At 36.0% G+C, this 16,693-nt stretch overlaps 1 protein-coding gene across 1 annotated transcript in view; it reads right to left on the bottom strand.

The window, feature by feature from the left end:
* The window catches only part of THADA (THADA armadillo repeat containing), a 148,406-nt gene that overhangs the window by 92,508 nt on the left and 39,205 nt on the right, over positions 1-16,693 (bottom strand). Inside the window, exons 27-28 of the mRNA XM_072333041.1 lie at positions 5,339-5,428; positions 3,789-3,920 (exon numbers count right to left, since the gene is read on the bottom strand). Of these exons, the coding sequence (XP_072189142.1) occupies positions 3,789-3,920; positions 5,339-5,428 (222 nt within the window). The remainder of the gene's footprint in view (positions 1-3,788; positions 3,921-5,338; positions 5,429-16,693) is intronic.

Here is a 16,693-nt window from a genome sequence, read left to right as displayed (position 1 = left end):
CTGACTCTTATAATAGAAACCCATTCTTTGCTTTTAAATTATAAGAAAAACCTTCTATACCATGCTTCTTAGTCTAGATTCGCATCTGCTCAGAAACTCAACAAAACTTAGTGTATTTATGCACCGAATAAAACTTGAAGTACTGCATTACCTGCATGTGAAATCATGGCCCTTGGGATTTTTTTTTCCTTTTTCTCTCAAGTTTGAAAAAGAATTTGATCCAGCAGTTTGTTTACAGCTGATGCACAGTTTTTGTGTCCTTCCCAAACTTATTTTTTTTTAGGAGAGACTTAAGGCAACTGGGCAGCTAACAAAATTCTTAGGCATTCCTCCTTCATCCTACAAAACTGTTTTCCTCATCATATACTATTTTTTTCTCCTTACATGCTAGTATGCATCATCAACTATGTTAGAGTAATTATCTTTGTCTGTTAATGACAAGCTCATGAGTACAGAAATAATACTGTACTATTCAGGGGTGGTGCATGGAAGGGGAAAGCAAGCAGTAGTAGAGGGCTAGTACTTTCCACTGTTACCTACCCCAGTTCCAGATTCAAGACAGCATCAAGAGATTTTGGAGTAACTTCTCCATTTTACACAAAGGTGCAAACTGTAAAATTCTCCACAAGAAAGTTGCGTCTCTTTAATACAATTTTGGAAAAAGACGTTCAATTTCTATTTACATTTTCCACAGAGTTTCTTCAATGACTTGCAACACTGCCTTGAAATCTGCATATGTGACAAATTTTTGCAGGGGAAATTTCACCAAGAATTAAAATGATTTTGTCTAAAGAGGGTTATTTTTTTGTTTAATATATATCTAGTTAACATTTTAAAGCTAGGTGGTTTTTGTTTTTTTAAATGATTAAGAACTCACAATTCTGAAAAGCACTAGACCTCAATTAGAGAAAAGTCAATATAGCAATATCCATGTACCCCTTCAGAGGATTCAGTCCAGAACATATAGCACTGAACAAACACTTTGGCAACACTATGTTACGAGAGGGCATAAGGTAACTCAAATTTGGATCATTCTGAAGAGATTACAGGTTTTTGAAAGGAGTAAGCAGAGGAGAAAGGGAGGTTATGTTTTCATTTCGTACTTAAAACATTACCTCCCAATTACCTCCCTTGTTAATCAAAAACATTCTGTACATTCCTTCATCTTGGAATGTAATCAGTAAAACAGACCTATCTAGCTCTTTAAAAAGATTTGAAAAAAAAATAAAAGTGAGGTAATAAGTTGTGAATCAAAGCGTTCCCTTCCATATAAAACATCTGTGAGGGGGTAGAGGAAAACATAACTTTTAATAAAACTGCAGAGAAGTAATCAAATGCTCTGGTTCAAAAGGTAGTAGCAAGAATGTACATGGAGATTGAGATTTGTCCTTGTGGCATTTAATACTACTCACATTGTGCAATTTACCTCAGTGCGGTCAGAGCAACCACAACTCTACTCCCACTAGATGGAAAATTCCAATCAGGCTTAACTGAAACTGCTCAAAAGCCCAATTAGAAATCTTCCTCTTAAACCCAGCTCTGCTCGAATAACTGCCCATTCTCTTGCAAACTGAGCATCCTGCTCATCTTCTCAGAGCAACATATGAATGCCACTTTATTGGGACTGAGCCCTGCAAAGTCAGAAAATCAGAGATGGCTTATACCCACCTTTCCTCTCTCCCTGCTACATAAGCACAGTATCTAACCTTGACAGTGTTACAGCAAGATAAATCTGAAAATGTCAGTAAACTATGGCAATTAAATGATATAATTGTAATGGGCCACCATGTAATTATATATATACATAGACATTATATATTACACTGAGCAATTCAAAGCAGTGGTTACTATATACAGTTTAATGTCTTGATGAACAAGGCCTTTGCCTTCAGGTTGCCTCTTTGATCCTAAGTGGTTACCTCACAACCACCTTCATTATTACCTTCTAAAGAAAACTAAATGACAAGGAAATAATTTTATTCTAGTTCATCTGCTCCTGCTGAAAGGAAAATCACAGGGGAAATCAAAGGGCAAATAGCAAGATATTTATCTTTCCCAGATAAATCACAGGTATTCATTCCAGCTGATGCAAGTGACTGAAAATATTCATAGTATTCACAGAACAAGGACAAAAGAGCTTTATATAAGGAAACATAGTCAGAAATATCACATTGAGCTATCTCATAATAGTTCCTCCATTCTGCAGAATCCCTGGTATTGTCCCCTGGCACTCATTAAAAATGTCAATGCATTTGCTACATAATCCAACAGAAATACATGTCTGTGCACCCAAATATGATTTGCTCTTAAATAGATAGGCATTTTATTTTATTTTAATGGCAAATGCAATGGAAGAGAAATGTAGAAAACACTCTCCTCCATACCACTCCTCTTTAAGAGCACAGTCACTAAGGGCAGACAAAAGAGATCTAATGACATGGGTGTCTTAAATGCTTCAGGTTCTTCTTTTAAAGATTTTGAAGGGTTTTTCTCCCCACACCATCTGAAAAGTTTTAAACATCCACAAAAGGTAACTAAGTGTGATCACTGTTGAAGAGTTATTTTGCTGGGGCACGGAGTTGCTAAATGCAGCAGTCGTAATACAAAAACAAAACCCAAAGATGTAACTGGAATATTACCAAAGTTTAATGTACTACCAATCAGAAATCATGCTGAAACACTCAACCAAGAAATAAAAAACAATAAACAAGCATTCTTCAGTGTAGTGACACAGGCATAAAGATTGAGCTAATCAATGATGTAACCAACAAATGCAGTTTTAACTGTTTATCCAAGAAGCATTTCAGATTCAAACACAGCAGAAAAGCATTTTAAATCAGTAAATACAGTGCAATTAGAAAACTCCTACTGCAGGTTTTTCAGGGTTGTTTTTTTATGTTATTTATTCCTAAGAACCCCATAAAAACATAAGTAGAGAGAGATATATCACATCGGCAGCCAAGAATAAGCAGACATAACATAAATATCAGTTCAAAATAAAAATGAGGAGATCTGTGGATAGAAACATCTTTATCTTGTTTCACTGACTAAATAAAGGAAGAAGATTTAGAATGGAACTTTCTTAACATACAACTCTGAAGCTTTCACAAATATAGCAAGACTTCCTCTCAAATTACTAATGATGCTTACTTTCCCCATCCACAACAGTCCTTCCCCCTTACAAGGCACTACAACCCCACAACAGTGGCACACAAAAGCCAAAACATCTGTCAACTCTCTCAGCGTAAACACCACAGAAGTGAAAGTTACACTATAATATCTTGGAAAGTTATCTTAGAAATAGATTACATATAGAATATGTCTGCCTCTATATAGGTAAGTACATATTTATGTGTATGTATGGATATGGAGCCGAACTAAATATTAATCTTTACAACAACGAGCTACCAACAATCATTTTGCAAGCCTGAAAAAAAATAAAAAAAAAAAAAAATCAAGAAATTCAGCAATATAAGACTTGTTTTACAAAGCTAATCAAGCTCACTGGTTTATATCTATCCTTTATTTGGCAGGAATCGAGTTCTTGCAGATGAAGATCTGTGAACAACTGACACAACAGCTTGCATGATTTGAAATTCTTTCTACTTTGCTAAAACAAGAATTAATAAGAAATGGAAGTACAACCAATCACCATTTAGAGTTTTTTCTTTAAGAATTAAAGCTCAAAACTGAAGAGAAGCTTAAAAAGACATTTTATTACAGAACAAATAAACACAAAGACTAGAAAGAACTCGATCATATGAAAAAATACCAGAGACCCATCTTACCTTATAATATAGGGGATGAATGGTGCCATGCTGAGTGCTGAGTAAGTGCCGTCCATTGGAGATGGATACAGCTTTCCCAGGATTAATAGCAAAAGAAACAAACTTGGATGGATTTTCAGTTCTTCATCTTCACTAAATAAAAAAGCAGGAATATGCATGTGATGAGAATATCATCCTTCATGCCAGTCTTGGGATTCTCACACACACACAGTGCTCTTCTGCATTTCAAGGAGGTACATTATGCTGGTCATGATAATAACATACAAAACCTACCGGAATCAAACAAGGCATCCAGTTCTACAGCACTACTGGGAATCCCTCTATGAAGGCAACTTAAGGCTGTGCCACCTTTTCTTTCCTATTTTAGCTCAGTTTCTTCTGTCCTTAATAACAGAGAGCTGCCCTTGCTTTTAACTAACACTGAACACCAGAACAGGTAATGTTTCTCATAGAACTGAACAACTGAGAAAGCTGAGTTATAAAAGGATGCTTTAAACAACAACAAAAAAAAGGTCTTTCTCAGTCTGGTAGGAAGAAAATGTGGATTTGGTAAATAGCAGGGCTAGCTTTAAGAATAGCTATTGTCACTAATACCAAGCACCTACTTTTCATACTGTAAAATCAACCAGAAATCCAAGACAAAAAATCAGCAATTCCTTATTTAGTCAATGAGTTAAAGTAAAATAAAATACAATCTTTAATTTGCACTGAAAAAAAAAAACAACCAAAAAAAAAAAATCAAAAAACATTCAAGGACAGTATTTCAAGCAAGTTCCCCAGTTTATCTAGTGATTACACTGTCACCTTTTGAAATGTCAAGTAAAACAGAGTGCTACATGGAATACATGCATCGTTTTTGCCCAGAGCAGAAACTGTGCAAGATTCAATGATTGGCAAAATTCTTCTTTCAACTTCATTGCAAGCCATTAAACAGACAGCTGAAACTCTCCTCTAAGTCAGCTCCTGAACTTCTACAGTTTATACCATAACATTTTAAGGAAAAACAAAGCCTGCACTGGTTTACTTTAAAAGTTCATGAACCTGGGGGTAACGCCATCAGCATCATCCCTAAGTATATCATCTAGTTAGGTCAAATTGGAGCTCTCAGACACCATTTGTGGACTCAGTAAAAAGAGATCAAGGACCTTCTACAAAGACAGCATGTCACAGGCTTGAAAATGGTAATTGAGGGTCACACAAGGCCTAAGACCTTCTATTCTTTAAACACCTTAGAAAGTCTTGTTAAAAATGAGACATTGTAAAACAATGAGTTTCTGTCCTGCCTTGAAAAATATACTTTCTTTTAACATCTGATCCTAGGAATGCAACAGCTCACGGGGAGGAACAAAGCTGCTACTAACATCTCAGTAGCACTTCAGACTCCAGAATCTCACTGCAGCAGTGTACAAGTTACAGGAAAAAAAGGCTTAGAAAAACAGTAGTAGATCTACACAACCTCAAGAAGCACTGATGAAAACAGCAGTGTTATAGTATGTGTGACGACTCACTTTCAACTGAACATAGCAAAAGTTTCATAGATATCATGTTACCTGTTCAAAGTATTGGCTACAACCTCCAACTGCTTGAGAAGGAAAGGATAAAGACTCGGAAATCGGGAGAAAAACTCTGCTCCTGTCATCCTGCAGAAGGGAATGTAGAAGAAGAGTTACAATTAGTTGCACTCAAAATATCAGTTCGCTTGGATTTCTGATGCTGCAGTGAATTCAGAGACTGAATGACCATGCACCCACGATGAACTCCTTTGGAACTTGACACAGTTTTTTCATTAAAAATGACAATGCAACATAACTTAGAGAGTTTACGCGCTTCTGTCTGCATGTATACAAACACTATGTCAGATAAACTACCCAGATCTTTCTGGAGAAAAAAAAAGATATCACAGCATCTTAAATTCCAGCACCATTTTAACAATACAGCTGGACAAGAGAAAGCTACATTTTCTTTGGTGCAGCTCATGTACCGAACAGTTAATAAAGTATTTATAATATACATTTACTTACAGATGCTCATCCATTATTGATACTGAGAAGTATCTCAGAATGAGAACTCAAAGAAAACACGGCAACAGATGTGTCTGATCTTCCATCAGCTTTCTTCACAGAGCTGCCTCCAGCACTTGGCAGCAGTGACATTTCCAGGCCTTCACATTTACTCATGTAAATATAACAGTTACATCCAAAACTGAGCAACATACTGATACCTATCAAACTCATTACTAGCCAGAATCAATACGTCGGTGTAGTTCAAGCCACAATAGAAAATCAATCCAAGCTAAAAAGAGTAAGCAGAAGCCTTCTGTGCTTGTTTTTCAAATAACTTTTTGAACTGATAAAGGATAAGTTCATGGTTCACAGGTTCATTTAGCATTTTCTAAGCAAGAACCACCCAAACGTTAGGTTAGGGATGTTCTAATTAGACACATGGGCTATACAGATAAAAGCAAAATTCCTTCAAAAGCAAATAAATAAACTGACAGCTATTTACGACAGGACAGCCTTTGCTTGCCACATGATCAAGTCGGATTAAGTATATTTTAGCATGACTCCAATACAAAGCTTTTGACAAGCAAACAAATCCAGGTCTACAGAAATAACATGGTAAGATGGCAAGATTGAATGTCCATAAAAACAAGTGTACAAAAAAATTATGCAAGAGTAAATCAGCACACAACAACTATCAGCAAAGCTTCCAGCACTGAGCCAACAAAACATGCCTTAGCCATAGGCCACAAAACAAACACAGCAAAAGCAAATTACTAGGTGGAAACAAATGTTCAAACAAAGAGGTACGTAGAGGAAGTTTCTCTAGGTGTGTACGAGCAATGCACCAAAAGGCTGCTAATGAAGGCATAACCAAGGATTCTGCAGGAACTGTTAAGGCTACAAGAAAGATTTCTCTTAAAAAGAGTTAGTTGAAAACTTTCTGTGAATGAACATAAATCCTCCTGACAAGGATTGTTTTAAACACCAATTCTGATGATCAGTGGTTATTTAAGCAGAAAAAAAATGTGATTTTTTATCACACAACCTCAAAGCATCTGCCAGCCACCAAACTCTGTTTCCTGTAGTCAGATTTCAAAACTTCAGAGTTTTCCAAGTTACCCAACAGCTTTTCAAAACAACTTCAAGTTTCCTACACATACATTATGTAGCAAGTTGAAGACAAAAATGTCAGCACAAAATACAAGAGCTAGGCATGTACATCAAGTCAAGCAGCATGTGGCATACACATGGAAAAACTCAGTAAGACGTAACATATTAAAAATTTTGTATTAAAAGATGGTATCAATTTGAACCAAACAAACTACTTTGCATCTTCACCTCCTGTATCACAGAGTTTGTCAGGAAAAAGCAGATGGGGACTAAGTGCTCTATGGAACTCATGGGCCACCTCTTAGATGCTGAAAAGAGGACTATGTGCAAGGTGTACCTCATGCAGCAATTATTTTTGAACACATCCATTTTCAATATAATGAAATTTGGTAACCAAATTTGAATCATTACTACATAATGGAACTGATTATTCTCAAAAAGACAGCACTTAAATTATTCATAACTGGTGTGATTTTATAAATCTTTTTGATAGGGAAAGAAAACAGCAGTTATCAAACTGGGTAACATACATAACCTCTCCCTTGGTTAACTGTTCCACAGATTACGTGATGGGAGGAGGCAGTCTAATGAAAACCATTAGTCAGCAGGTACCTGCAGAAAAGATGCCCAAAGGCACTGTGAGCAGGCTGGTTGTCCAGTGATTGTTGGAAATGGCCTCCAGCTCAGAGGGGAAACAAGAAATGCTGTATGTTAGCAGAAATGCTGTAAAAATTAAAAGGTGTTCTAAAAAATACAGAGCAGTGATTGATGTGTGAATTCACCTGGGAATGTCAAGGCAGGAAGGCACATAACTAGAGAAAAACCAGAAAGCAAAACAGCAAGAGTGAAAAAAACAGAGGTATTCAGTCATCTCATTTTTGCTTACTGACCATGCCTGTAGTTCCTGGAGATGTATACGCATTAGGCATGCACAAGTAGCTGCGTACAGTAACTGAGAGTGGAACCACAACAAAAAAATGCAAAGACTAGGATTTCCCAAAAATGACCAGGAAGTTGAGTATTTTCTATTTCATCAAAAAATACACTGCTTTGAAAAATGAACTCCAGCACTTCATAAACGGACTCATGAGTTATGTTTCATAAATAGTAAGTTATCCATATCCTTAAAAGAAGGCAAATACTTGATACACCCATTTAAAAAAGGAATATACCAACAAAACTTGGGCTGAAAAACCAACACAAAACAACAGTTATCAGTTCTCATGGAACAAACTTTGACCTCCTTTTCCAAATTATATATGACAAAGAATTAGAGATTTAAATAAAAATATAGATAACTGTTAATTGTTTCCATTAGTCACAAACACAGTTCAAATAAATTTTTGGCAATGTGGCTACCATAAATTAATCCTTAAAATCAGCGTCTTGCAGATCACAGGATTTGACAGCTACCCGCCCTAAAACTAGAGAAGGAATTGGAAAGAACCTTAAGACACTAATATTTTTCTCGTATCCAGCTGAAATGATTTCATATTGCATCACAGTTCATCTTACTCAGTGCCACAGGCTCTCTAATAGTAGTTTGTTTTGTTTCCTGCTAGTAACCCAAAAGTAGTAGAGTTTCACAATTTAGAATTTCAAATGGGATTACAGATATCTAAGCAATAGGTTGGGGAAAGGTTACTTACTGAAATAGGAAGCAGTGTAATGAAAGAGAAAGATCATCAGTGGGCTGATGATGCTTACAATAAATCCCCTCACCTCAATGTAAAATGTCATCTAAGTATAACCATATAGATGATGGTACTTAGATGATACTGCAAAAAAATCAAGTTGTACTTTTAACTTCTAATACCCCTACACAGTCCTGAGCCGAACAGGCTCTTTCCCACCTTTCTCTCCTTCAGAGTCTATTCAGGAGGAAAAGAAGGTCAGGATGACAGTATTTCAGATAAATTAGTAAAAAGACACTTGGAAAACAAGTCATGTGACAAAGGACAGAATGTGAATAGCAGAGCAGCATTTGGAAAATAACAGTGAACCAGATGAATTGTCAAAAACTGATTAGTTGTAGTAGTAAAATTTAAAACAGAAGGTACAAGTGAAGGCAGACTGCAGATCTATAAAACTTTCCCTTGTAGTTCATTTTAAGCATGAACAAGGATACAATTTGCAGCATTTAATGATGTTTCTTAGGAAAAATGCACAGATAAAGTTTTTCATTTCTCCAAAATAACCATGAATAGAAGCCTTGATTATACTGCTGACTGTCATCAGCTCTTCTATTCAACCACTACCTTACTTTTATTTTTCCTCTTGCATTTCTTTTCATGGTAGAATCTTGGGTAGGTTGGAGTAAGGTAAAGATATACAGGCAAGTTTTTATTTCTTCTGTTTTGCTTACAGATACTCAGTGCCTTTCTAACTTCTAGAATCAAACTCATAAATCCTACTGAAAACTGTAATGTCTCTGGTCAATACACGGAGTTTGTCTGAATAGTGATTTGATGCCATGTAATGCAAGTAGTAGTATCTGTGTTTATATATGTAGTGTCTTTCCAATAAATTATCCCATCTTTATGCATAATGAGTGACTTATCTAACTACAATTTAAAACTCACATCTGAAAATAAAGCCACGGATGTTACAGTGTTCTGTTCTAGGCTGTGCTGCACACTTAAGAGAATATCCCAGATTAAAATTCTGCTTTGTCACTGGGGCATATGTATCATTTTACTGTGACATGTGTCAGAGATTACCTGCTCCTGTTCTTTCACTTATTTTTCTGAAGAACTAAAGGCTTTGTAACCTTGTATCCCACTTTTAGCAACTGACATGGTAGAGAACATTTGCAGTAAATCTGTTTGTATTTCATTTTAGGACAGCTGAGATTTAGAGACTACAAATCATCTGACAGGATCAAGGGTCTTCAGAGCTCACTTTGAATAAAAATGTTGTTAATGTCTCAGGTCAGCTGACAAATGTATTAACGGGTCTTTGACAGATGAAAAAACATGATTATATTTATGAAGGAAAAATAAGACTGAGGAATGAGGGAAGCAAACCCAAGAATATAGGCATACACATCTGGAGAGAGCATGATCAAGAATATGGTTTTCATGAAACTGTGGCAGTCCTCTCTTTATGGTCTCCTGCAAAATCCACTCTGTATCAGTGTCTACACTGCAATCATTAACTATAATGTGTCAGATAATACTTTCTGTTAGAAGCAGTAATACAGAAACAAAATCATACTTTGTTAGAAGCAGTAATACAGAAACAAAATCAAATTTACTCCCTGTACTGCAAATACAACCACTGCTGAAAAAGTTCAAAAACCCACTGTTATATTTCATAAACTGTCATTCAAAATGTCAAATATATAATAATCCACATTCTACACATTTGCACCTTTGCCTTCATTAAAGTATGAAAAATGAAATGCAGTGCAGCTTAACTAAACAAACAGCTTTTAACTGCCCGTTCATGTTCTTTCCTTATCACTCATAAAGAAAATTTGTAAAGTTCATTTCCCTATTAGCAAAGACATGCTTCGGAATTATAACCTTCAAAAGAAAACATTTTCTCCAGCTATGTAAAATACCACAAAAGAATGGATAACATGCCGTTTTATAGTGACACTGTGGTAAAGACCAAAGCTTTTTCACATACTCTAAGCATAGTACATGTGTACTAGGAGATAAATGAATTATTGCCTCCTTAAAGTATCACTGATGTATATAATCATCAGATGCCTTTCATGGTAGGTCAACTAATGGTGGTAAGGTACAGAAAACAGAAATTATGCTAACTGATTGCAATACCAAAGTGAAACAATGTACCACACTCAACTCAGAGGATAATATCTATTCTGGATTTTAAAACACAGAAGACAGCAGACTGTCATTACTTGAAAGCACTGGTGGGGACAACGACTCTGAAAACCAAGGAGCTTTGCTCTGGCCTCAAGAACACACAGAATCATAGGAAAAATGTTAATGTTGCAATGTGCAAAAATCTAGATAATGCCAATCCATTCTTTACACCAAAAAGGTAACCATTTCCCTAGAAAAAGGGGAAATAAAGGAGTTCTATTAACAAAAGCTTCCTGAATGTAATTGCAACATGTGAAATGTTTGAAATGAATGAAACACTTCATTCAGAATTTACTTAAAGGAAAAACCACGGCAGCTCCAGCACTAAGCAGAGATCCAGTTCTTTCCTTCTATTCCAAAAAACAAAAAAGACAAAACTGAGAAGCATGCAGCTTCTCAGCATAGTCTGAAGAAACATTTACATGAGGTCCACAATGGTTTTGGTTTAACAGATTAACCTATACAATCTATACAGTGTCTTCTATACAACTGACATCCTACACTTAGGGTATGTTAGTAGATTAAAAAAAGTAAGTTAGAAAGGAAATGGGGCTTAAAATGACACAGAAGAGCATGTGTAGGTCGGTCGTCCATGGACCTAATGTACTATAGAGACCAATATTACTAATAGTTTAACTGAAGAAGACAGTAAAAGAGTTAGAAGAGTGCCAAAGAAAATCCACTGATGAAACAAAAGTCAGGACTGTCTGTAGAGAGGGAAGATTAAAACACTCTGAAACAAAATTCAGATATATTTGGCTACTGAAATAACAAATACAACATGAAATGAACAACAGACATACATACAGACTACATACATGACAACTAATTGAAAAATGCATTATGATTTAGAATTCATCACCAGGAAACAGTGAAAGGATCCAAGTCTGCATTGCTTGTATGTACTTGGTATCTCAAATCCCTCCTCAAAAACAGAAACAAAAAGGGCAGATATGGTTCCATAACAGATCAGTACTTGATGTAGTCACTATAGACAAGGAAGTAATAACACCACTCTGCATCAAGTAGGATGTAACACAGAATACATCAGAGCTAACTTCCAACTAAGTGAGATGCTTAAAAAACTGCTCACGTGACCAAGGGAATAGAAAACAAATTTTCAGAGGGGAGGTTTAAAGCTTGTTTTGTCTGGCAAAATTAACACAGAAGGGGTATATGACCGACATCCACAATCACATCAAGAAAAGCATCAGGAGAGAAAATAGTTATTTTAAATAAAGAACAGATGAGTATTAAATGGCTATGAATATGCTTCAAATTAAGTTTCTTACTACCAAAGCAGCAAAATTCTTGCTAAGTTTTACTTGGGAAGAGGGCATTCCCAGAGTCTTTCCTCAGCAATAGTGGAAAAACACAAGTTATTTCTATGACGAGACCTGATCAGTGCACAAAAGAAACAGTATAACAAGCTTGTTTATTCAAAGAATTCAGTGACTGTGCCAGCAGGATCCTAACTGTCATGTGTTCCTACAGTTTTGTGACACATTGATCCATATGGAAATTCCATACATTAAACATGCAGTTCAACTGGTGCTGAGCTGTTCTTTCAAAACCTACCCTTCGTGTCTTCAGCCATGCTAAGACCACATGCAACAGATTCCAAAACACATCACCCTGGATGAGCATGGAAACATTTCTACAACTCCCTTACACAAGTTTCAGACACTCAGCAATCACCCTTAGAACCTTGGCTTCTATTTGTTAAAAGGAAAATAAGTCCACAGTGTGTTTCTGAAGAGGCAGCTTCTTAAACACCAAAACCAAAAAAGACTCAGAAAGAATTGCACTAGCAGAATATTAAATTTACAGTCGCCTAAGATGACTCCATTATGGTCAGCCCAAGAAGGTAGCCTCTAAATTCCAGGGCAAGCACCATAACATCAATTTGGGAAGAGAGCATGTATGTTACTGAAAGAATCTGAACTTGCCACATTTCAGAGTCTCAAGTCCAGAAAAAAAGTAAATGACACTGAAAACAACCTAAAGAAACTTGTCTGTAAATGCAGAGAGAATCCACAAGTCTGACGAGCATTTAAAGAGATGAAACTCAAACAAATTTGTGACATTTGATAAAGCAATTTTAAAAACACTTTCAGAATCTGTTCCTTCTTATTTCTATGGAAAGTAGTCAAACTACATTTGTATTATGGCAGCAAATTTTAAAATGAATTGAAAATCATTACACAGACTCAGCTTTACCCAGCTTTCTCTTATGGTAGCTGAAAAAGTACAGCGTGAATAAACAGAGCATTTGGGTTGGACTACCCAGCCCAAGAGGTAGTAATCACTGGCTCAGCACTGGCTAGTAACCAGCGGAATACTCCATGGGTCAATACTGGGGCCTCTTCATGCTTAAACACCTTTTATCAACAACTTTGTTGATGAAGTGGAAAGCACCGTCCGCAGACCTGTGGACAATAGTGAATTACAGGGAGTGGACGAAATAACGAGTAGTAAAAGTTCAATCTAGGCAGATCAGGAGAAGCTTGAGGCTTGGGCCAACACAAAACTCACATAGTTCTACAAGGGGAAATACAAAGTCTTTCACCTGGGTTGAACAACCCTGAGGATCAGCAAAGGCTGAAAACCAGCTGGCTCAGTAAGAGTCCCACGGCAAAGAACCTGAGGGTTATAGTGGATGCCAAGCTCAGTATGAGCCAATGACACGTTCTCATGGCAAACCACTTATTGGCCTACATTCATTATGACAACTGTGGCAGCAGATCAAGGGAAGTTATTATCCTCATCTACTTGGCACGTGAAATCCTCTGTCCAATTTTGAGATGTCACATGCAGAAAAGATTAGAAGATATAGGAGTGGGTCCAGCAAACAACTGCACTGATGGGCAGTGCCTAAAGTATATACCCTATGAGAAGCTGAAAGAGCCAAGTTTGCTCTATCTGACACAGAGGAGGTTTGAGGAAGAACAAACAACAGCTTATGACCAGCTTGAAGAATCAGAAATCAAAAGCTAAGTTTCCTGCTGTAGTTGTAGATGGCATAGAAAAGGATCAGTGATCACAAACAGCAGCTCAGATGTTTTAAAGCATGCAATAAGAAAATAATCCTGGATTTGGACATGTAATGCAGTGATGTAGAATATTACATCACTGAAGGTTTTAAATTCAAGTGAAGCCACTGCTATCCTAATCTTGTGTTGCTGAATCATATTTTTAATAGGAATCAAGAAGTCTCCTTTCAGTCAATATTCCTATGGTTCCATTTAGCTATTTTCCACTCCAGCAGTACGGCTTTAAGTCTTAGTAAATGAGAGTTCTTCTAATCTTCCTGTACTGATAAGTTATGCCTACCTACTGCAGTTTCAGCAAACGATAGCTCCTGTGTTAAGAACAAGATTCTTGTTATTTATCCTTTTTTTCAAAACTTATTAATTTTATCATAAGTTCAGGAAAATGTGCACTATATTATTTTAAATACCAGCTTAATATGAAACAAAAACCACCATTTAAAAAATTCCTTAATTCAAAAGTCATATATAATTATGAAAGTTCTTGATTAGCAGATCGTCTGAATGAGGACCACAGACACATCACCAGTCCTAAAAGAGAGATAATGGCAACAGCACAGATCCTTTAGTAATAAAGACTGTGTATATATTTTCAGAGTTGCATTTTGAAAGATTTTTCTTTATGGAATGTATCTCAGACTTAAACTTCTGCAATCACAGCATTTCTCAGAACAACATACTTTCAAACTAACTTCTCACATGACTAAGAGAATTTTAGGGCTCCCCCAGAAGGAAAAATGGCCATGTGATTTTTGGACAGAGGTATGGGGAGCCACAACGAAGCCTGGCAAAAATAATTCTAAGAAACTGGTGCAGCATTTCAGCTAATAACCCCAAGAGTAATGATGCAAAATGTTACTGTGTACTTGTTTTTCCAAACTTAACATGATGCAGAACACCTCTTATAGCGAGGACACCAACTTTTCTATAGTCTCATTAAGTTAAATGCAAAAAAACAATTCTGATTTCTTTTTTACAGCAAGAAAAACACTATGATGTAGATTGAAGAATCGCTAGAAGATGTGGAGTTCGCTCCTTCAATAAATATGTGATAACTCTGCACCTACAACAACTCTATTTCTTTTGTTAAAGAATAAGAAAATACTTAAATCCCAGAGCAGTAAGCAAAATAGTTTTAGTTCAGTGACCTGAAAAACATTCTTTCATGCTGCAGAGCCCTAAGATAAATACTTAAAAAGAACTAAGAATATGCCATTATATCTTGGTTTTCATTTTCCTTCAGATAGAAGTGCTAGAATAAACATTCTTACTAGTTTACGTTGCTGTGTTTTTATGAGGTTAATAACTGAACTGTCAATCAAAGCCTATATAAATACAGTAGTTAAATACTTTCTGCTTTAGAAGCACCTTTATTTACAAGAGAGCCAGCCAAGATTTCCAAAGGACTGCATGGTCTGGTGTGCTTTGATCTCTTTTAAGTCCAAGTTTCTTTATGCCTCTTGTTTTGCTATTTATTATATCCTTTGTGAAATCAGGTATGGAAAAAGGCACCTGTGCAGAACAAATACTTCAGGAAAAGTGTGACTGAGAGGAATGATTATGCAACACACAGTTCACTAAAATACGAAGCAAAAGCTTTTCCTAAAAGCAGTATTGTTGCTGTACTTGCAAGAGAAGTAAAGAAGTAAAGTACAATGGACTTGCAATAAAAATAGAGGAACATAAGCAAAAACCAGTATCACAGATATAACCTGGTATCTAATATCAGCATATTAATCAGCACCAAGTGTAGATATATATACATACATATACATAACCAATCAAAAATAGAACATATTAAATATGTTAATTAAAGAATTACTTTTCTAAAACATGTACAGTATTCCCATGAGTGTGCAAAGCTGTTTGCATATTTGTGTATAGATACATATAATTATCTCTGTATCTCTAGGAAACCTCCAATAATTTTGCTCAATCACTGACTATGCAATTATTATCTTTCATCTCTTGCCACAGACTTAGCATTGTAAATTTTGCCTCCAAACAACCCACACCATACCTCTCTATTTTGTGATGAATAGCTGCTTATCACTAAGCATGGTGAACTTTATGAATAAGTGGTGTGTGTATTATGTATAGAACAAAACAGAACCATTGTATCAATTCATATTAATGATCTTTTTTATCACTACAATAAAACTACATTACCTACTCATGTGGTTAGGCTTACATTAATTTTTGTTTCACTGAACACAATTCAGGCACTTGTTAGAAACAAACATTAAGTTACTATTTTATTTAAAATGGATTGAAGTCAGTTTGGGGCAGCACATGTATTTTCAGGACATTTCCCTTTGGACTAACTTTCATTCAGGTTGCTTTACCATGTTTATTTTTCTAGTTACCGGCTATAACTTGAGACAGTCCATTAACCAAGTTTCTCTTTGTTCAAGAGAGCACAGATACACATCTGCAAATGCACAATACTTTGTGTTCAAGTGGTAAAGATTTGAAACGGCCTTGTGTTACTGACTAAATCTTGAAGTGAAAAGGGTTCTTCAGATTTCAGACAGGTATATGTCTTGCGCTCCCAAAATAAACAGAAATTGTATAAGCAGATCTTCAACATGAAGGAGAACCCTCGGTTTTGTCCAATGCAAGGGATTTGTGATAGTTTTGGATTAGGGATATGAAATGAACAGGAAAACTGAAACAACAGTGAGCTGGAGGAGAAGGTCAATGACATGAAACAGATTTGTTTAGGAGTTTGTTCTCAATCAGTATCTGTTTCTGAACACTTTCATAAATTTTATCTTAAATTTACAAATTAATAGCAACTAATAATTGTTATTCCTATTGCAAAGGCACTTCAGTACAGGAAGTCGGTGTTTAAATAAGCCTATTGTTATTGAATTATTAGTCTTAAATGTCGTAATGGTTATCAG

The sequence above is a fragment of the Excalfactoria chinensis genome, chromosome 3 (genome assembly GCF_039878825.1).
Source record: "Excalfactoria chinensis isolate bCotChi1 chromosome 3, bCotChi1.hap2, whole genome shotgun sequence".
Classification (NCBI taxonomy): domain Eukaryota; kingdom Metazoa; phylum Chordata; class Aves; order Galliformes; family Phasianidae; genus Excalfactoria; species Excalfactoria chinensis.
This window is presented reverse-complemented; position numbering and strand designations above follow the sequence as displayed.